This window comes from Scleropages formosus, chromosome 25 (genome assembly GCF_900964775.1).
Source record: "Scleropages formosus chromosome 25, fSclFor1.1, whole genome shotgun sequence".
Lineage (NCBI taxonomy): Eukaryota > Metazoa > Chordata > Actinopteri > Osteoglossiformes > Osteoglossidae > Scleropages > Scleropages formosus.
In genome coordinates, this window is record NC_041830.1 from 2,723,441 (window position 1) to 2,745,363 (window position 21,923).

The 21,923-nt window shown below is 43.4% G+C and overlaps 2 protein-coding genes across 6 annotated transcripts in view; one reads left to right on the forward strand and one right to left on the reverse strand.

The window, feature by feature from the left end:
• Positions 1-5,628, forward strand: part of atp13a2 (ATPase cation transporting 13A2) — a 48,421-nt gene extending 42,793 nt beyond the window's left edge. For all 3 annotated transcript variants that reach the window (XM_018742140.2, XM_018742142.2, XM_018742141.2), the window contains exons 24-29: positions 647-799; positions 3,725-3,821; positions 4,081-4,304; positions 4,433-4,584; positions 4,751-4,923; positions 5,220-5,628. In XM_018742140.2, the coding sequence (XP_018597656.1) occupies positions 647-799; positions 3,725-3,821; positions 4,081-4,304; positions 4,433-4,584; positions 4,751-4,923; positions 5,220-5,387 (967 nt within the window). In that variant the 3' untranslated portion in view covers positions 5,388-5,628. The remainder of the gene's footprint in view (positions 1-646; positions 800-3,724; positions 3,822-4,080; positions 4,305-4,432; positions 4,585-4,750; positions 4,924-5,219) is intronic.
• Positions 5,629-10,723: 5,095 nt separating this feature from the next.
• szrd1 (SUZ RNA binding domain containing 1) lies at positions 10,724-17,447 on the reverse strand. 3 transcript variants are annotated; one of them, XM_018741851.2, is made up of 4 exons: positions 17,264-17,447; positions 14,625-14,674; positions 14,032-14,304; positions 10,724-12,081 (listed from the first exon to the last, which is right to left on the reverse strand). In XM_018741851.2, the coding sequence occupies exons 1-4, from the start codon at positions 17,312-17,314 to the stop codon at positions 11,967-11,969; spliced, it is 489 nt and encodes a 162-aa protein (XP_018597367.1). In that variant the 5' UTR covers positions 17,315-17,447; the 3' UTR covers positions 10,724-11,966. The 3 variants fall into 3 exon arrangements, with proteins under 3 accessions (XP_018597367.1, XP_018597366.1, XP_018597368.1); XM_018741850.2 differs by having other exon boundaries at positions 10,724-12,084; positions 17,264-17,440; XM_018741852.2 differs by having other exon boundaries at positions 10,724-12,084; positions 17,158-17,272.
• Positions 17,448-21,923: the final 4,476 nt, after the last annotated feature.

Here is a 21,923-nt window from a genome sequence, read left to right on the forward strand (position 1 = left end):
ATGTGACTGAGAAGACCATGGCTTGAACTAGTTGGACCTTTTCATTCAGAGTCTCATCCCTGCACTTGACAGTTTTGTCCAAACTCTTCATGGCGGTTTTGCCCAGAGTAATTTGTCGTTTGAGTTCTTGAGGTTAAATAATATGCATTATTTAATAATATTTTCGAGACCTGACAAATACCAAACACCAGGTTAATGATTCTTTCAGATATACAGTCATGTAAAAAAGAAAGTACACCCTCTTTGAATTCTATGGTTTTATGTATTGGGACATAATAAAAAAAAATCATCTGGTCCTTAGCAGGTCTTAAAATTAGGTAAATACAACCTCAGATGAACAACAACACAGAACATATTTCACCGTGTCATGATTTCTTTAACAAAAATAAAGCCAAAATAGAGAAGCCATGTGTGAAAAACTAAGTACACCTTATGCTCCCTCACAGTTTAGCTTTGCCTGATGGGGTCATTTCATGGAACAAAGTATCCCTGTTAGATGAGGGATGGATGTAGTGTATATTATTGTCAAATTTATGAAGGTACAAAACATATATTTTTGTTAGAATTTACTGTCTATTTAATCTCTAGGTAAATATCTTGGTAAATATCTGCTGTGCTCTGCTCCCTACTGTTTCTTGATCTCCAGCTATCGTGTGGGCATGTGTGGTGATGGGGCCAATGACTGTGGAGCCCTGAGGGCAGCTGATGTGGGCGTGTCCTTGTCTGAAGCCGAGGCGTCTGTCGCATCCCCCTTCACCTCCAAGACAAACAACATTAGCTGTGTTCCACTGCTCATCCGGTAAGCATAATGTCAGCAAACCAATTCTGTCCAAAACATCTTTTCATTCAGTAGTTCATCTTTTTAACTGCTACACCCCAGATGTGGCAGATTGCTGCTGAGGCAGTTTCTGTTGTCTTTTTGCCCCAGTTGTGATCATGGTTGTTCAGGAAGGTAAACTGCTGTCATTATAATCCCAGTTATATAGCGGGTGGTCAGAAGTGATCAGTAAATCCATACATATTCTGTGAATTGATAGCCCTTGAGTACTGTTAAGGTTTAAAGTTATGTCAAAGCTATAGTGAGACATGTCCAAAGAATTATAGAAAATGTGTTTACAGTTCATCTGTGCTGACTGGGGGGGGCATGGTGACGTGGTGGGTTTGGCCTGTGCCCACTCTCTGGCTTCTCCCGAGTGGGGTCGCGGCAAACCGGAGCCTAATCTGGCAACACAGGGCGCAAGGCCAAGGAGGGAAGGGGGACTCCCAGGACAGGATTCCAGTCCAACGCAAGGTACCCCAAGGAGGACTCCCCCCCCCCCCCCCTCCAGACCCACCACAGAGGAGGCCCCAGCCAAACCCGCTGTGCCACCGCACCCCCCCCCCCCGGGATTCATTTCTTTTAAACTTATAAATTTAGAATGGTTTATCTGCTACACATGATTTCCTCTAAACCAACATATGGAACTGGTAATTACACACCTATTATGCCAGATTAGAAAGGTTACTTCTCGTTAAATAACCATTTCGTGGTAAGACTAAGGGACATTAGGGGGTTCACATACTTTAAAGCAGCACTGTATTTTCCAGAATTAAAAACTGCAAAAAGTTGGTTGGCTCATTAAGAAAATGAGAGCAAAATTGTGTCAAAAATGCAATTTAAATATTTATGGTGATTTGCAAGGTAGCGAATCTCAATACATATTATTTTTTGGAAAGGCAGAATTGGATAGTGATATTGTATTCTTTGCATCAGACTTTTCCCTTTCAGTGGTAGGATATTGGCCAAAATAAAATAGAAATTAACCTTAATCCCTAACCCTTCTTTCAATAATTTAAGAGAATTGCAAACATACAACTCAAAATACACAGCACAAAAATAGCAGCCAGCCAACCAACCAATGTCAAAAACCGTTTGTCCTGAGCGGGATCACGGCGAGCCGAAGCCTAACCCGACAGTATAGGGCGCAAGGCCGAAGTGGGAGGGGACACACCCAGGACAGGGCGCTAGTCTGTCGTAAGTTACCCCAAGCAGTGTTCAAACCCCAGACCTTCCACACAGCTGACACCCACCGTCCCCCCACGCCCCTCCCATAACACAAAAATATTTTATTAAAATTTGTTAGAAATGTGTTTAAAAACATGGGGGGTGCGGTGGCGCAGTGGGTTGGACCGGGTCCTGCTCTCCAGCGGGTCTGGGGTTCGAGTCCTGCTTGGGGTGCCTTGCGATGGACTGGCGTCCCATCCTGGGTGTGTCCCCTCCCCCTCTGGCCTTACGCCCTGTGTTGCCGGGTAGGCTCCGGTTCCCCGCGACCCCGTTTGGGACAAGCGGTTCTGAAAATGTGTGTGTGTGTGTGTGTGTGTGTGTGTGTGTGTGTGTGTGTGTGTGTTTAAAAATTATATTATCATATAACATCACACTGTCATGTCAAAATGATTTTGAAAAAGGACGTATATAATACTGTAACGGCACTGAGGGGAGACGATATGCTGTAGTTCAATGTAAATACTTTGTAATTGTGTTTATTCATGTACATAGCCTTGTGCCCCATTCTGATGGGTGTTTGTATTGCTTATGCTCAGTTTGCCATGAGGGGAATGCTGGGGAGTTCAAGGGGTGACTTCCTAACCGTTGTGCAGGGTAAGGGGGCTTAGAGTGACCTGGGGGAACTCTCCAGTATTCAGGGACTGCTTGGTACTGTCATGAGCATCTTTAAGACTGCTACTAGAAAGACATGTACATGGGCAATGAAGAGCAAGTTCCTGTTACCTTGACTCCTGAGCCTGTTTCTAGTAGCTCCATGGGGGGATGTTAAAATACATTGGACTGATCGGCTTCTCCTCCTTCATTACAGTGGCGTCAGTAGGGGGGTGTGGACCGCACCCGGTGACACCATTAGAGGGGGTGACACCAAAATGACTGTCTATACAATTTGTGTGCAGTGTTTCAGCAGAATTGTATTATTTTTTTAATAGAAAAATATCCCTGTAGTTAGTTATAAGATCAAAAAAACATTTTTTGTAGTAAAGCCCAGCTTACATGTATCAATATGCCTACAAGGATAAAACTCTGTGCTCATTTACCTTTTGAACCTTCCAATGCGCTCCGCTCAGAGCTCTCATTATTACCCAGTTAGAATTACAATGACGCATGGAATCACGTAGTTTCTTCTGCACTGTTTTCATTGCTGCTGCTGTTTTTATGGTCGCTGATTTTGTCAGATTTTCTCGTGTTTTAGCTACAACATTGTGGTAATTAGTATTTTGGAACCTACATCAATAATGTTAAAATACACATAATTTTGATGTAGTTCTAAAATGTTATTATTTCAAATTCTATTGTTTTCTTACTGAATTTTCACTTTAACCACATGAAACTATGTAAATGTAAATACATTTAGGCTGTGTGTATGATATTGTAATTTAAAGGTGTAATTTTAATTTTGCTACTTGTTTGTCATTAGTAATGCATTCAGTGACATACAGGGATTATGATATGCAAGTAACATTAATACAAAAAAACTTTAATGATTCTGTATGATCTGGTACAGGAGCAGGTCCATGGCGGGGGTTATGTCATGAATTGCCACACAACCCTAGTGACGCCACTGCTTCATTAGTATGTTCACGCGAGGAAGACGTGCACAAGCAAATGATTAGCAATCAGGGTGTACATCTGTTGAGCAGTGTTACAAGTGGATATTTTGCAGGCTGTTTTCTGTTTCAGGGAAGGAAGGTGTGCTCTGGTAACTTCATTCAGTCTCTTCAAATACATGGCCCTGTACAGCCTCATTCAGTTCTGCTCTGTGCTCATCCTTTACACAGTAAGTGTGTGTGATATTTCATGGGAAAGATTAGAACTGACCTTTTTAGGATGACAGCAAGGTACCCTTTTAAAATAGCCAAAACTTTTCTTTAGTTGGGGTAGGCTTAGCAATCATTCCATTAAAGTGAAAGTGCATTCGAAATCCCCGCTAGCGTTTGTGTGTCCTGCTCAGTACCCCTTAGTATAATACACACTATACCTGTGAGCTGTAAGCCTCTGTTATGTACCATGTACTCTTACACTGCATCTGCTCTCAGGTGAAGACCAACCTTAGTGACCTGCAGTTCCTGTTCTTCGATCTGGTGCTGGTGACATCATTAGCCATTGTTATGGGGAGGGGTGGGCCTAGTTCAGAGCTTCACCCACAGCGTCCACCAGCCAGCCTCCTGAGCCTGCAGGTCTTTGCTAGCTTGTTGCTTCACTGCCTGTTACTGGTGCTCATCCAGGTGTTTGCCCTGCTCATCACTAGGACCCAGAACTGGTGAGAGAGATGGCAATTTTGAACTTAACCCTACGTTAAATATCAACTTGTAAAAATTGATAAAATATTAAAATCTATAAATTGTTTTGAGTGAAACACGACAGTAAAATCCCGCACCTCTCTTATAGGTACATTCCCCTCAACACCACTGTGTCTGGGGCAGGTAACCTGCCCAATCTAGAGGACACAAGTATATTTGCTGTATCTGGGTTCCAATACATAATCATGGCGGTGGTAGTGACTAAGGGGTATCCATACAGGAAACCCCTCTATACTAATGGTAAGATGTCCCAACCTTTGTTTTCTGACCCCCCTTGTAATAAGTAGCAAACATTCTTCTCTCTCCACATGTCTTAAGTGCACTGTATGCATTGCCAAACTCATTTGCCCCGTAACAACTTCTCTTCTTTGCTGTCTGACCTGCTGATCTCCCTCTGTGCACCCAGTGCTGTTTGTGGTAGTCCTCCTGGCCTTGTTTGGGGTCATGAGCTGGCTGGTGCTGTACCCAGGGCTCATCATGAAGCAGCTGCTGCAGCTCCATGATATCGAGGACATGGACTACAAGCTGCTGCTGGTGGCCCTGGCTGCGCTCAACTTCTTCATCTGTTACCTGTTGGAGGTAGAGTATCATGAACACTGCAGTACTTTGGGCTGCACAATTCAGTACGAAGAGTGCAATTTGCAAATTTCTATGTATAGTTCCATAGCAGCTATCACTGAACCCCTGTGGGTTCAGTCCAGGCTGTACTCTCTATCACACCCTATGCTTCCAGGATAGGCTCTGAACCACTGTAACCCTACATTGAAGAACCACTTATTGCAAAGTAATGACTGTCCACTTTGGCTTTCCACAATTCCCCTGTTCCTCCAAATGTGGACTGGCCAGTGATCACCCTCTCTCTCTGTTCTCTGCAGGTTTTGATTGATAGAGGTATACTTAATTTCCTAAGAGCTGTTCAGCGGAAGAAGCACTCTAAAAAGCAGTACAAGCGTCTGGATGTTGTCCTGAAAGGAACGCCTTCCTGGCCCCCCATTGATCAACCTTTGCCCCCCTCACAGTGCTCTATAATTGGCTTAAGCTAGCATTGGGTGACAGTGCTGATCCTACGTCAAGATCCAGTCATCAGTGTTCTGGACTTCTGCTGTTGCTGTGAAAAACTCACACTGGAGTTAACATTTGACAGCTGATCCACTTTTTTTTTTTTTTTTTTTTTTTGAACACCTATCATTTATTTTAAAACATTTTAATATATATACAGCTACAGTATATATACAAACCACATAAGTTCATATGTTTGTGTCTAGAACTAAGGAATATAATCAACACTGCTTACTTTTTTAACAGTAATAAAACCTATTTTCAAAGTATCAAGGGTGTGCCAGGTATATTTCTGGGAACTTTCACAGAAATTACAGAATACAAAAAACTAACAATGTACAGAAGCTTAAGTTTGGTATTGGTCAACCTGGGAGAACAATGTCTTATACTGACAGTCAGAATCACTGAATAATGTAAATGTAGATAGAAATGTAATAGAACTATAAATATAAATCTAATGTAACTGAAACCACAGATTTATTACTTTTTACTTTTTTTCTCCAAAGTGGCTTAGAGAGTGAAGCTACTTACAATAATATAGCCATTTAGATAACAGGGTAATTGCTATACATACTAGGTGTGTATTCTTCCTTGGAACGATTTCTGAGAATAGCTGAGATTCTATAACAGGAATGATCCTTCAACCTAACTGGAGGGGATCTTTAATTTTATCATGAAAAATGCAAAAACGTTGTCAGGAAGATTATATGGAGCACCACCCTGGCTGCAACCTGGTCTTAAATTTCAGTCTTGCCTTAGTATAGCCAATCATTTTAATGGACCCACCAGTAATAATTAGTCATAAGCCAGCCACCAGTAATAATTAGTCATAAGCCAGTACTAAACAATACTTCTAAATCCAGAACTGTTAATTATTGTTCAGTGTGGATGTTTGGAATAGGATGTATACAGTATATTTCCTGTGCCTTGTGGCAGACTGATGTCCTGTCCAGGGTGTGTCCCCTCCCCCTTTGGCCTTGTGACCTGCATTGCTGCATAGGCTGTCTCATCGCAGCCCCATTTGGGACAAGCGGTTGTCGACTGCATGCGTGCGTGTCTGTGTGGAACCTAGAAATGGGTGGATAAAACAACAGTGCTGAAAGGAAATGGGTGCGATCATAATTTCAAAAGTGGTGAAAGTGTTCAAAAGCTAATACAGTATCAATATCAATATAAATAGAAAGTGATTGTCAAGTTTCAAAAAGGACATGATGTAGGAATTAACTATCATGCAATAATAAGGCAATTCTGGGGAGAAAAAAAACAACAGTCTGAGTATGGTTAGCTATAGAATTACACCAGACTTGTGATGGTAGTGCATGTAGTTATGCGTAAGCGTATTTTGACTAGTTTTTGGGCAGAGGAGGCCACATGGGTAGTGCAATACAGTCGGGACCAAAGCTGGGGACAAGGCTTCTTTAAGGAGACAAACTAAGTGAGCAAAAAAACAAATTATTCATTCCCTTTTGCCAAACCTTACACATACAGGGCAAGTACAGGCAGCGTTCTTGATCCATTTAGAATTATTCAATTGGTACATGTTTTTGCCCAAACTGAGGGTGTACAAGTACAGTCTATAACAGAAGAAGAGCTTTAGACACAGACACAATTATTAAAGCAGAGTCTTGTAACGGTAAGTATAGAGATATTCACGGCAGGTGGTATGTAGAAGATCAGACTGGAGAGGATATTCACCTGGAGACAGCCATATCCTGGACCAGGAGCTGGGCAGATTCTACAAATATAGCAGAGGAGCTGATTGTAAGTCTGGGTTCTGCCATTCATGTTGAGAGAAACAGACACGTGAGATTGTTACTTCTAAGTTTTAAGGGGACAGCTGGTAGCATAGTGGTTAGAGCTACTGCCTTTGGATCCAAAGGTTGCAGATTGAATCACCACCTCTAGCTGAAGTACCCTTGAGCAAGGTACTTACCCTAAATTGCTCCAGTAAAATGTTATCCAGCTGTATAAATGGGTAAATAATTGTAACCCTAACACTGTAAGTTACTTTGGCAAAAAGCATCAGCTAAATGTCAGCTTTTTACTGACTAAGCCAAGAAATTGAGGAAGTTTTCCAGCTGGGAAGACAAGGTGACAGGTGGATGAATCAGCAGGAAGATGGAGAATCTCACGGTTAGAAATGTAGACTGGTAGATGGTATTCAATGTCTATATTCCCCAAATTAGCTCTCCCGTTACCTTCAGTCTAGCTGCTTTCATCCATGTGTTGCATACAGTGGGCACTGTGTGGGAGCAGAAGTGATGGGAGCCATGTAGGAGTGTTCAATGACAACGTAAGGAGAATGGTCCAGAAGGTTGTCAGTGGTGAACTGGGGCACAAACCAGAGTAATAATAGACATTAAAGGCAGTCACAGCAATCTGGGGCTATTTCAGGCACTTAAGTGTTGAGAATTCCATCCATCGTCAACAATCGCTTATCCTGACTGGGGTCGCAGTGATCCGGAGCCTCACAAGGCTGAAGAGAGAGGGGAAACACCCAGGATGGGATGCCAGTCCGTCGCAAGGCATCCCAAGCAGGGCTCGAACCCCAGACCACAGCAGACACTGGCTGAACCCACTGCGCCACTACACCCTTATCATGTTGAGAATTTTTAAGACAAATTTCCCCAAAAGTGTACTCGTGTTCAAATACTGTTTTCAGAGGTGAAGTAGGTAATAGAAATGGATAATATCTGAAACTGAAAACAAGATTATTACAAAACCCATACATCGGGAATTTTCATCTCCAGATGCTCCTTGACTTACGATGGTTCGACTTACGGTTTTTCAACGTTACAATGGTGAGCTGGCAATAAACATTCAGTAAAAACCGTACTTCGAATTTGAATTTAGATTTTTTCCCAGGCATGCGATACTCTCTCGCAATGCTGGGCAGCGGCAGCGATCCGCATCTCCCAGTCTCTCACGTAGTCACTATACAGATACCCCCTGTATCTATGCTGTATTTTGTGCATCCATAATGTCACAGAAATGCCCATCTGTGTCTCCTGCTACTGGTGGGAAGAAGAAGAGGAGGGCAATTATTCTTGAAGAGAAACTTGAGATAATTGCCCAGCATAAAGATGGCAAGCCCATAATGGCCATCGCACGTATGCTAGGCGTATGTTCGGTAGGTTACATGTATTAAATGCATTTTCAGCTTATGATATATTTGACTTACGATGGGTTTCACAGAACATAACCCTATCGTAAGTTGGGGACTACCTGTAAATGACATCTCAATGGGTACTCACTGAAAAAAAAAATCAAGAGCATATCATGTTAAGACAGGAAAATATTTACTGACTTGTTCATGTACATGTATAGAAGTACATGTAGCGTCTGTAAAATTTAGCAATGCCAGCTACTGCATCTACACAAGCTCAATACTGCTTGTTTCTGTACAAGACTCTGCATTTGCCGCTTTCAAGTTTCCACTACTGAAGAAACCTTCTACTTATTTGACATATTCATTTTAAGTCAACACTCTGCAAAACATTTTTTTCTTGTCCATACAAAAGTATTTCCATTCCAACATTTCTAAAAAAAAAAAAAAGGAAAAGCTATAGCACAGTCTTTACTTGTCATTAAATTTCTAGTTATTTCATCCACTGAAACAATTGGTTTAGTTATATGCAGTCTGGTTCTGACACTCTTGAACATTGGATGGATTCCATATGTAGACTGGCTCGCTGCTGCACTAGGCAAAGTGTAGTTTGTCATTCTGCTTTTGACATCTTGCAGTGTTTACTGTTGGCCACATGACTGCTTAATGCCTCCATGCCACTGGAGGTGTAACTGACTGTTTTTGCAAACGTTGCAGCGAGCTTTCCTTGGCACATCAATCTTGCGAAAGCACTTGCTCAGTAGGCAGTCCAAGTATCTCTCATCATTGCCGATCTTGACTTTTAGCACTTGAGCTAACCAATCGCACTGGAATGTTTTTTTTTTTTTTTTTTTTTTAAACTGTGAAATCGATTTCTTTCACTTGCACATCATTTTTGTGATCTAAAATTCTTGCAGCCATTGGTGGCGGAAAGAGAATGGCAAGCATGGACTCACTTAGGGCTACCATTTTAATTCAGGGTGGCTATTGTGCTTGTTGGACTAATCAATTACAGAAGATGGGATATTCAAGTGCTTCGCAATTTCGGATCGCACATCACAATTGGGTCTCTGTACAAGGGACGTATTTGTTCATCTGTCCGTCACTCGATTGTCAAATCACACAGTTCAGATGTTTTCACATGCTTTTCCCAGTTCCGACTATCCATGCATTATACATATATTTTACCCCTAAACTTTCTCCATGGATTTACACTGATCTCAAAAATGACCCAGGTGGTACAGAAAAAAGCATAAATTTTTCATCCCTGAATTATGATGAAAGACTGCACAGATTGGTAAAGAAGTTGCAGGTTAAAGGTCTGTTAGTACTGCAGAGGGAGCCCTTTAGAGGGGAAATGGGACAGCTGGTAGCATATTAATTAATGCTGCTGCTTTGGGATCCAAAGGTTGCAGGTTTGATTCCCACCTCTGGCTGTAGTACCCCTGAGCAAAGTACTTACCTTAAATTGCTCCAGTAAATTACCCAGCTGTGTAAATAGTTGTAATGTTAACATAAGTTGCTTTGGAGAAAAGTGTCAGGTAAATGAATAGATGTAAATCGGCTGCATCACACTGGGGGATGAGGCAGAAGTAAATACAACACAAACAAAACTTTGTTCAGTTTGGTTCTGCTCATCCTGGTGATGGTCCAGAGGCAGCAGGATAAACAGGTAGACCCAAACCTTCTTCTCTACAGTAATGGTCTCCAGCTCCTAGTCAGCCAGGAGATGTAATCTCTCCAGTGTCTGGAAAGAGTCTGGCCCAATGGGAATGTGCCCCGTAGAACTGCAATGGAAGCCAACCAAGGGCCATACTTACAATATATCTGAACCACCTCAACTTACTCTTAATTCAGAGTAATGACTACTGCAAGACTCTTCTGGATAAAACCCCTCATGCTGTCCTGAAGAGTGAGCCCAGTGATCATTTCTGACTCAAAGTGTACCTAAACTTGAATCTCAAGACCCTTTAAGTTGTTAACATGCTGATTACAACAGTCTCATTCAAAAATGTCAGCTTAATTTCTTTGGTATCAGTTCAAAGCAGTTGAGATTACAAACTGAGTCATTCATCTAAACAGAAGATCCAGGAAGTCCTTCAAGATGTTCTTGAAGACAAAAGTAGTGGGAAACACATGAAGACAGCACAAAATTAAATGCGTGTATAAGTATACCTGAGAAGACAAGAAAAACATCCAACTTTCAGTCCATTTCTGTTCAAGGTATATTTATTATCAATTAAAAAGAAAAAAAAAAAATGTTTCAGGCCTGAGACCATCCACTGTGACTCACTTAAGACACCCCCTTTGTTCAGTCTAACTGAAGGTCAATAAAAGCTTAACCACAAAGGTACCTGCATTTGTCCTTTCCACAGACACCTGATATTGGCAAGTGACAAAATCTACTCCAGCATATGTAGTGCCTGCATTTTCACCTGAGGTCCTGTACGTGAGCTGCACATTGGAGCAAAGACAATATAAATAATGACAAGTAGAAAGAAAAAGGATGAAGCCTCAGCCAGAAATACTGCAAAAGTAGGGAAGACCTGGGCGAAGCAAGATTACACACTGACACCAACTTTAAAAATAATAATAAAATCATTCTGATCTCAATTAAAACCATTTAATCCAAAACAATAGAAAAAAGATGCCTAAAAATAGACCTGCACTCTACTAGCAGTTGTTTTAAAAAAAAAAAAGTTTTGCTTTTATTCATAAATAGAAAATCTGAGTTGGAGAAACATGAAAAGAAGCACAAATTAAAAAAGGGCAAATGTAAACAGTACAGCACCAAAAATGGACGCTCACTTGTGTGTCTGTTTGCAGCCCTCTCTCTTCATTGAAAAACACTGGTAATAAGCAGCCAACCAAACAATTTAAAACAGACAGTGAAACAATTTTGACAGTTAGTCAGCACGGGATGGGGGAAGGGGGATGATTATCATTCATGATATTGTTGTTCATTATTATTGCTGGGAGCAGCTACCATCCCACGTGCTCCTTTTCTTACAATCTGCTGCTTACGCTCCGGCAGCGGTATCCCTTGCACATGTTTATGTCCATTCTCCACGCCATAAAGGTCCAAGGTCCAGGTCTGTTGCCTGGTTTGTAGGCCCCCCTCCTTGCCAGCATGACATAGAGGGCCACAGTGAAGGGAACGGTGAGGAGAACTGTGGGGGTAGCAGGGCACTGGTAGGTGAAGCAATTTCACAGTGAGCACAGTCCTGAAGAGGCAATTTTCTTGTCACAGTGTTGACCGGAGACACAGAGTTGCCCTGAACCCTCCCTGCGCATTTGTCCCTTTACTCTTTTGTCCTCTGGGGGGGCTTGGGATTCAAAAGCGAAGAAGGCTTGATGAGCAAAACATTGATCCATGTGGCTCTCATTCACGTAATGCACATCTATGCTGTCCACGTGGTCAAAACGCAGAGCCTCCACTCGTGTCCCGTTGCTCTCTCTATCTTCGGTGGCGGACGCCCTGCGTGCCTTCTGGGCCAATAGGCTGCCGGAGTAAGTGGCTGTTGGCTCGAGAGTCTGCTGGGGGCTGCTGGGGGCTCACACGCATGGGCCTGCTGCTGAGTGACAGAGGGCACAGGATTATCCGGCAGACCGACACAAAGACAAATACGTTCAGAGAAACGGAAAGTATGCATTGTCACAACAGAAATGTAGTTCTGTAGTTTTCTTTTTTTTTTTAATTCTTTGCAAACCACCACTTTTAAAACTGTTTTGGACCAAAGTCTTCTGGTAAGTGCCACCCCTCTGGTTTTGTGCAGTAAAAGCAGATGATGATGAGGAATTGTCTACTCTTGAGTTTTATGCACCCACTTGTGCAATGAACATTGGTGCACATAGTGGAAGGAAACTAAGCTTACTTAAGAATCACACATCTGCAACTATGTTTCTCTTTCTCCTAACGTAATCCAGAAATTGTATTTCTCTGAGATGTATATCGCTTCGGAGAAAAGCATCTGCTAAATCAATAAATGTAATGTAAAAGACGACAATGTGGCATTTCAACCAGCAGAAACTTTCAAAACTCCTGGCACTTCTGCCTCAACTTGTGCTGACAACTGGGATTTGAATTCTGATTGTAACTCATACTGTTTCTAAGCCTAACCATTATGTCACAATAACTTAATAAAACACATGTTCCTCAAATTAAGGGGGGCGCAGTGGGTTGGACCGGGTCCTCCTCTGTGGTGGGTCTGGGGTTCGAGTCCCACTTGGGGTGCCTTGCGGCGGACTGGCGTCCCGTCCTGGGTGTGTCCCCTCCCCCTCCGGCCTTACGCCCTGAGTTGCCGGGCAGGCTCCGGTTCCCCGCGACCATGTATGGGACAAGCGGTTCTGAAAATGTGTGTGTGTGTGTGTGTGTGTTCCTCAAATTATTCACAGGTTAGGCCCTGTAAAAAACAGCTATACTGAACTAAAATTAAAGCTTTCTTCCAATTTCATACAAAACTCACAATGCAGGATCTCAGCATCCCTCTATCCTAGAAAATGTGATGGATGAGATGCTGCATCCATGACCTCCTGTTCAATTGTGCTCTATTTTATACTTGCAAGACAGTTCCATGTTCCTTCTGTATATAGGGCAGGAGAGAAGTGTAATAGAGAACAGTGTTAAGAGAACACAAATTTGAGGGTGGCATGCTGGCACAGCGAGTAGCCCTGCTGTCTCACAGCACCTGGGTGGTGCAAAAGGACGTGGGTTCGATCCCCGCTCAGTCTCTGTGGAGTTTGCATGTTGTCTGTGTGGGTTTCTCCCAAAGACATGCTGTTCAGGTTCACCCATAGCGTGTGAGTGACAGAGAGCGTGTGTTCCACTGATATATGGATGAGTGACCCATTGTAAGTAGCGTATCTAGCAGTGTAAGTCACCATGGTGAATAAGGTGTGTGGGCTGGTAACACTACATAGAATTCAGTGGAAGTCGCTCTGGAGAAAAGTGTCTGCTAAATAAATAAATGTAAACTGACTAAATACCAACTGTGTCTTACATGCAACTGAGGACACAAATATGGCCATGAGGATAGATCAGTTCATCACATAAATATGTGCAACATTTGTCAGCATTCGAGTACTTTGTTCCATACTTTCGTTTTCGAAAAAAGCATAGTAGCATGTGACTTGATTTATTTCCTGGGGAGTTTATATTTTAAAAAAGTGTTGGATAAAGCTGCAATAATAAAAAAAAAAATATGCTTAATAAAACTGGTCCTGCACCGTTCTGAAGCAGCCCCTCCAAAAGCACAATTGCTTCAGACAAATGAAAAATATTCCCAAATGACAGGCTGGATTTAATATAAAATGAAATTTAAATTAAATTAATGCAAAATTAAATCCTGTGACTGTAAAACTAGAATGAAAATGTTGAATTTATAAAAACACACACAAAAAAAAATTTCCACACAGACCACACTAGTGCCCAGTTTACACCTAACATAGGAGATGCATGGAACCCTGCTGTCTGCTTTACCTCCAGGTGTGGTCAGGGCAGTCAGCAGGCACTGGGTCTTTACCTGTCTGCAGCAGGCCTGTCCTGAGGGCTCTTCTCAGGACTGGGGCTGCCAAGGATCCGCCTCCGTGCTTCAGCATATTCTGCCTCCCTCTGGGCCAGGGACTTGACCTGGGGGATGGGGCGCATGGGCCCAGCGGGAGAGCCCAGAGAGCCGTTGCTGGAAGGTCGCTTAAGAATGCGGATCTGGGGCGGTGCTGCTGCCGGCACAGACTCGTCCCGGATCATCACGGCTGCTGTCTTCAGGGGAGATCGACCAGGACCTCCACTGGAAACTCTACAAGAGTGAAAGGAAGGTACAGTCAGCAGCTCCCCAAAGAGAACTGACCCCCGGGCACAGACAGGGAACCACTGTGAAAGGTCCAACAGCAGGCATTCAAAACCCATGTTTAACTAACCAGTCGCTGATCGTGCATCATACTGTTAACATAAATATTTTCCCTTAGGCCATATGGGTTAAAATTACTTAGAAAGATGCAAAGAACAATGTGTGACAACTGAAATTCTACTTCGTACAGCGGAGTGAAGCAATGAATGAGTGTATGAGCATGACCACTGTTAACTGTGTCCTGGTACCCCTGTGCGAGTGAGACCCACTTCTGCTTCTGCGTGATCCTCAGCTTCTCCTCCAGGCACCTCTCCATGTCCTGCATAGGCAGAAATGAGCCAAAGTGTGACCACAGATCACAGGGATTATGCTACAGTCACTGGACGCAATAATACACTGCAACACTACAAACAGTAATACAAAATATTAACAACTCTAGTCATTAGTGAGTACATTGCATTTACATTTATTCATTCAGCAGACGCTTTTGTCCAAAGCGACGTATATCTCAGCAAAAGTACAATTTATGCATTACATTGAGAGAAGGAGACATAGCTGCAGACATGAACATCTCAAGCAAATCTAGTTTTTTCCCTACCACTTGCTGCACCAAGGTTCATCGTTCGAGTAGGTGCATAAAACACAGGATAGACAAATCCTGATACCCTCCCACCATTTTTTTCCTTTTTTTAATATTATAAGATACACAAATGAGCACAGACTTCCATTTGACTGGTCTATGGAATCCAGTCCAGGCTGGTGACATTCAGTCTGGAACAATAAGCAGAGACTGCATTTGAAAGTTGGCTTTGTGAAAGAGACTGAAATGCAACACAATATGGGAACAGGGCTCCTGTGCTCGGTTGCAGCGCAGTACTCGACAGTCTTACAGGAGATTCATTTCTGCCTTATGCTCCACCTGGAGAGAAGAGGATTACTGAATTAATGAACGAACTCTACAGTCTGGTTTGCATATCCAGCTGTGGTACTCGTCCACCTCCAGGATTATCGGCTGCATATGGCTGATGGCGGGTCATATGTTGGTTTATATAGTGGTAAAAGACAAACGGACTGTACTAAAGAATCACAAGTCTCTGCATCCAAATCTCTCTTCTGCTGATGTCATGTACTTTTGTATCGTTTTCTGAGATGTATGGTGCTTTGGAGAAAAGTGTCTGCTACACGAATACATGTCAATGTGCAGCAATGCCGCAGTATTTAAACAATCAGACGACTGGAGCGTTCGCACTGCGGAGCTGGAACTGGTGGGGATGCAGCTGCTACCTGACTTGGTTTATGGTCCAATTATATGTCTGTTCCACTGTTTGTTTCAAACTGTAATGAAGAACTCGTCCCAGTGTAGCCCATATTGCCTTGTATCTGCTCACTGCTCGAACCCAACACTTGGCGTGTGCTACACCACCTGTTTGAGGTTCGCATCCAGTGCTGTGGGATCAGAGTCTTGGAGTTGGAAGCAATTATTGGGTTTCTGGAGCCGGAGTTGGTAAAAATGTAGCGACTCCGACTAAATGCATTGTGTATGCTGGCATATAAATCAGCCCCCAAAAATTAGAGGTGTAATACAGATTTAGGCCTATATTCGCCCGGTAAGTTGACCCCTAAAATAATGTCCAACTTTTGGGCGGTGCCATGGAGTCGGAAGCAATTATTGGGTTACTGGAGTCGGAGGTTTTGTATACTGACTCCACAGCCCTGTTCACATCACTGTGGTTTTGCTTTTTGTACAATTATTTACTTATTACAGTGCTGCATTTCTGAAGAGTGTGTCCTAATAAAGGAGCAATTAGAAGAAAGAATTAGCTAAAATGGAGAAGACAAACCATCAAATCACCAGTGAATCATTTAGGAATGGCTCACTTTGATTCACATTTATTCATTTAGAGGGCACTTCACAATATTAAGCTACCTACAATTTACCCATTTAGAGCTGAGCAATTTACCTTGCTCAAGCGTACCGCAGGCGGGATTCAAAACTGTGACCTTTCGGGTCAAAAGGCAACAGCTCTAATTGCTCCACTACCAGGAAAAAACTTAAAAAGGCAAAAGCATACACAGCATGGCGAAAGAGAGATAGTTCTCTAGCATTCAGTTTGTCTAAAACAATGCAAACTATTCTGTGAGATTAACAAAAGCAAGAGATGGAAGAGAGAGAAAAATGTCAACACCTCCAACACTCATCAGGTCAGTCCACTCAACATGACCCAATAACTTTACGTTATGAAACCATTGTTTCTGTGTCATTCTTATGCTTTACACAACTTTTCCCTTCACTTGAGACCTGGGAGAACTTGGAATGGGGACTGGACAACGAACTGAATGGAGGATGTAATTCATCCTCCACTTTCGGTATTAGGTTTTCGAGAACAAATCGGGACCGGATAACTGGGAATAAGTGCATCCAGTAATATACGAATCCTTTATACAGCAATACTGACTCGGATAGCGCGCTCACGCTTGCCGATACTTCAGCTGGACCGCTTCCTTCTAAGCAAGAAAACCGCCACCCAGTTACTAAATACAGGAGCGGGACGACGTGTCGCAAAGAAACAGCCAGCCTGTAACCGCGCGCTACCCGTTGCCAAGGCTACTAGACACAAACCCACTGGCGGCAGCAGCGCGAGCCTTTCTACCGTAAACGGGCCACGCCGAGCCGCTCCGTACTGTTTCCGCCAGACGCTCCAGACGCAGGTACGTGCAGCGCGCGCTCGCTCGCTCGCTCGCTCTCTCTCTCTCTCTTCCATGGCCGCCACCGTCTGCTCTGACCATAGGCCTAACGCTTACCCTTTTAGCGACAAGCTCCTTCTTCGCGCCTCATATCGCGAGCCCTGGTCGCGTTCGCTGTGAAGGGGACCAGGGCACAGGTCCGCCGGCGCAACGCGTCACGTACCTCGCTTTCCGCTGCTTCCTCACGGCTCTCTGACAGCTCCTCATCGCCCATGTCCCACACGCCCAGGCGCACGCCGAACTATCGCTCTCGCTCTTGTGTCTGTGCTTCTTCCGCCGCGTTCGAGTACTCTGTGCTCACCCGGATACAGCAATACTGCCTCCCACTGCGCCGGAGGTCTGCCTCGCCTTCGGATCACCGGGCGCGGCCGAGAGCCACGTGGCGCGCGCATTTGGCGCGTGGTGTCCTCTCACGTTCTGGAGGGCAATGGCTGTGTTTTAATGTAGCAGGCAGTGAGCTGCGGCGTGCGGAGGCGGCGAGGAAAAGGAAAACACAACTTCACCCATAGTTTACTGAAGATGTCGAACAGTTATGTTTGAGTGTAACAGCAGCAAAACGTAAACATATGTTAGACTCAATTTCACATTAACACACATTTGTTATTCAACATCAACATCATCATCATCGGTGTCTTGAGTAACTCACTGCCTTAGAGCTCAGGAGATGCGAGGCTCTCCGCCGAGCCACCGTAAATTTCAAACTTTGCAACACCATGCATGTACTGAGTAGACTATATAGAGCCCTGCAAACGTTTTCAAACCCCTGAGCGTTATCAGCATTGCTTACATTACAAATTGTACTTAGACATATTACACCTATCAATGTGTTTTTTTTTTTTTTTTTTTATTTATTGTGGACTGCTATACTCTAACACTAAGCTTTCAAAGTCAAAATAAGTTTTTTTTGATTGCAGATATTTAAAGAAAAGCAGAAATATACTGTTGATATATGTATTCTGATCCCTGTTACAAGTTGACAGGAACGAAAAACACTAACAAGGATGTCTTAGTTGAACATTCTTGGTTTTGCAATTCTGTTTATTTTTACAGAGCGGTCTTCTCACACTGACACAGTGCTTGAACACAGGCATAAGGGAAAGAAACAAATACATCAGACAAAGAAGACAGTTGACTATATTCTTTTATAAAGCTATAAGTATGTCTACTGGCCACAACAGAAAGGAACAAAACATTTCCAACTGAAAGTTGAGGGAGAAAAAAAACCTCTGGGGGTCCAAGTGCCAGTGGCTGCCCACCCCTCCCCTTAGATTAAATGAGACTTTTAAGTCAGTTTACAACTAATAATGATATTGTTGCTGTATGATAACTTGATTTCCCAGTTCACCAAGGTACGTCTTGTCCATCATGGCAGTTGGTCATCATCTTCAGTCAGCATGGGGTGCTTCTGTAATGACTGGCCGGCCTCCTCGGCCCTTATTGTAGGGAAACAATGCTCAACAAGAAGGAATTGTTAGTAATTTATAGCTTAAAGAAATGTTTAATACGTTTTGATACAGAGGTAGGAAAAACAGAAACACAGCCAAGTGGAATTAAATTTTGTGGTGATATGCTTGAGTGAACATGTAAAGTCTGGAATTGAAGACTGAGACAGATGGGGCATTTTTGACAGTAACTGGTGGACTATTCCACAGTTTAGGTGCTCTATAGCTAAAGGAACGCCCTCCTTCTGAGGTCTCATTGATCACAGGTTCTTTAAGGTAACCCGCATCCAATGAACGAAGATGTTGTTCTGGGATGTAAGAATCAATAATCTCAGAAAGGTAAGTTGGAGCAATGCCATGTACTGCCTTATGGGTCAAAAATAGGAATTTATAATCAATTCTTCAGTGTAACTGGGAACCAATGCAACCATTTCTGTACCAGTATTATATAGTCATACTTCCTAGTTCTAGTGACAGTTCTCACAGTAGCATTTTGTACCAACTGTAGCCTGGATACAGTCTGGTATGGACAACTCAATAATAAAGCATTACAATAGTGCAGCCTATTTGAAACAAAAGCATGAACCAGTTTTTGCCTGTAAACTATTAAAGTAAGTACTACTTTTCTAGATAAAAAAGAGAAAAAAAAAAAAAAAAAACTTGCTTTAAGGATCACTGGTGAAGCTGTGAACCTGAAGGAAAGGTGTGATAATAAAGATAACATAATACATGAGTTAGAGATAACTTCATAGAAAAGCATAAATTAGGAAAACAGTAGAAAATGATTTCCAAGTGTTTGCATCTTGCAGTCAGCACTGTTGGATCAATAATCGGCAGCCCAAACACAGATGAGACAAGGCCATTCTTCAAAACAGTGTCCAATCAAGACATAGAGCTGACAGAGAAGCCACAGAGAGCCCAACAATCACTTTGAAGGAGCTACAGAGGTCAGAGGCCGAAAGTGGAGGAAAGAAAAGTCCACAGTATCAAGAGCACTTCATAAAACCCACCTGTATGTGATTGTGGCAAGAAAGAATAAAAAAGTCATATCAAAGCTTGTGAAGGTTATCAGAGGTTAAAACAGAAATTGTAAATAACACAGGAATACAAACTTGGGACTTTGAAACCCTATAAATTTAAAAGTATTCTAAGAAATGTATAATATGACTACAAAAACCCTGGAAGAAAAGTACCACAGGTTGTATCCTAACACCCATTTAACACTCCAGTGTTTCCCTGTCACAAGTTATCTTGGCATGACTTCGCGAATGAAGATTAGGAAGGATAAGATCCACATCTGCTGCAGGCATGCTGGTGACTGATGAGGCCAATGCAAGACAGGCAGAGTCTGCCACAGTGGCTGTATGGGAGCGACTGGTTTATGGTTGGTGCTGAGGGAATAGGTTTCTTTTGCTTTCTTCTCTTCTCTTCCATGCTGGCCCTGCGGTTTATCTCAAACTGTGCAGCGGCCTGCTGGACTGTCTGTCGCCCCCAAGCCTATGTCGGCGGCCTAGGATGCCAACTAACGGTGACCTAGACCGTAGTACGTGAGGGACCTTTTCAGAGTGTCCTTGTATCGCTTCCGTGGTGCTCCCTGGTTGCGAGAACCTGTGGACAATTCGCCATAGAGTAGGATCTTGGGTGTGCGATGATCATCCATCGTGGAAACATGACCTGCCCAGTGCAGCTCTATACTGAGGAGCATGGCCTTCATGCAAGTGCACTCTGCTCTGTGAAGGACTTCGGTTATTGAGAATGGCGCAGAGACAGTATTGATTTAAGCGCTCAAGAAGTCATAAGTGGCGATGGTAGGTGACCCAAGACTCAGTGTCATACAACAGGGAGGCCAGAACAGTGGCTTTGTACACCCTGACTTTTGTGTCTACTTTCAGGTTTTTGTTGTTTCAGACATGTCTGGAAAGACTACCAAAAGCACTATTGGCTTTTGCCAGTCCGTTGTCCACCTCTTTGTCGATTTTTGCATCAGAGGCTATCACACACCCCAGATAGCAGAACTGTTGGGCTGATTTTAGCTCTGTCTGACTGATGAAGATGCTGGAGTGCTTATACTCTTTTTTTGGGTGTGGGTTGATGGAGAACTTCTGTCTTTTTGAGACTGACCTCCAATCCAAAGAGCTGGGCAGCCTCTGCAAAGCAGGCTGATATGTGCTGCAAGGCTGATTCAGTGTGAGCAACAAGGGCAGTGTCACCAAACAGAAGCTCCTGGATCAGCTATTCCCTGGTTTTGGTGCGAGCCTGCAGTTGCCTCAGGTTGAATAAGTTGCCATCAGTGCAGAAGCTAATGTAAATACTACCATTGTCATTGAGGTCTTGGACAGCCTGCTGGAGCATCATACTGAAGAATGGGATGAAAAGAATGGGCACAAGGACGCAACTTTGTTTTACACCATTTGCGATTGGAAAAGGCCGTGAGATGTTATTTATATGTCTGACCTAGCTGAGCTGGCCCTCATGGAGCTGCACGATCATGCCCAGGAACTTTGGTGGGTAACCTAGCGTTTCCAGAATTGACCAGAGCCAGCTCCTGCTCACAGTGTCAAAACGCTTTGGTCAGGTCGACAAAGGTGACGTACAGTCCTTTGTTTTCCTCCTGTCACTTGGATCTGTCTCAGAACAAACACCATGTCAGTTGTGCTACAATTAGATCTAAATCCACGTTGGCTCTCTAGGAGGTGTTCCTCTGCAGCAGTTGGTACCAGCCTATTCAGCAGTATTCTTGCAAGGATTTTGCCAGCAATGGAGAGAAAGGTTATTCCACAATAGTTTGAACAGTCTGATTTCTCCCCTTTGTTCTTGTACAGGGTGATGATGACTGTGTCGTAGATCTTGGGAGAGTTTTCTCTGTTCCTAGCAGCAGACGAAAAGTTTGTGAAGTTTGGTGTGCAGTGCTGAGCCATCATCCTTCCAAACCTGATGATGTAATCTCCGGGTCAACATTAGACGGCCCATATACCTGAGCCGCCTGTATGCAGAATTGACACTGCGGCTTCTAGTGACATCTTCCACCTGCTGTTTTTGCCTCTTTCTCATCGCTACAGGACCTGACTTAAGTTGTGGATGTATCCTAAAGCCTACGCAAAGTAACTTTTAGGTGGAATGCAGTGTGCGCGGAACTGATCCCACTCTTTAAGCCCGAGGTTCATCTGCCATAGCCTAGCAAGCTCGGACGGTGACAATGAGGTCCTCAGGCCGTAGGTTTTATGTCGGAGTTTCCCTCTCCTAGGCAGACTGCTGGCCAAAGCTGAAGAGGTCTGCCTCCCCCACTATTTCAACCACAGCTGGTAGGCCACAATTACTGTCCACAGTTAACTGGCGGTCCACCTTGGTCGCGAATGCTTGGACAATGCAATCTCTGTGGGT

Coding starts and splice junctions, on each gene's coding strand:
- szrd1 (XM_018741850.2), bottom strand. CDS start 17,314: ATGGGCGATGAGGAGCTGTCAGAGAGCCGTGAGGAAGCAGCGGAAAGC. Junction 14,675..17,263: donor AGGAAGCAGCGGAAAGCGAG/GTACGTGACGCG, acceptor CTGCCTATGCAG/GACATGGAGAGGTGCCTGGA. Junction 14,305..14,624: donor AGGATCACGCAGAAGCAGAA/GTGGGTCTCACT, acceptor TCACTCTTGTAG/AGTTTCCAGTGGAGGTCCTG.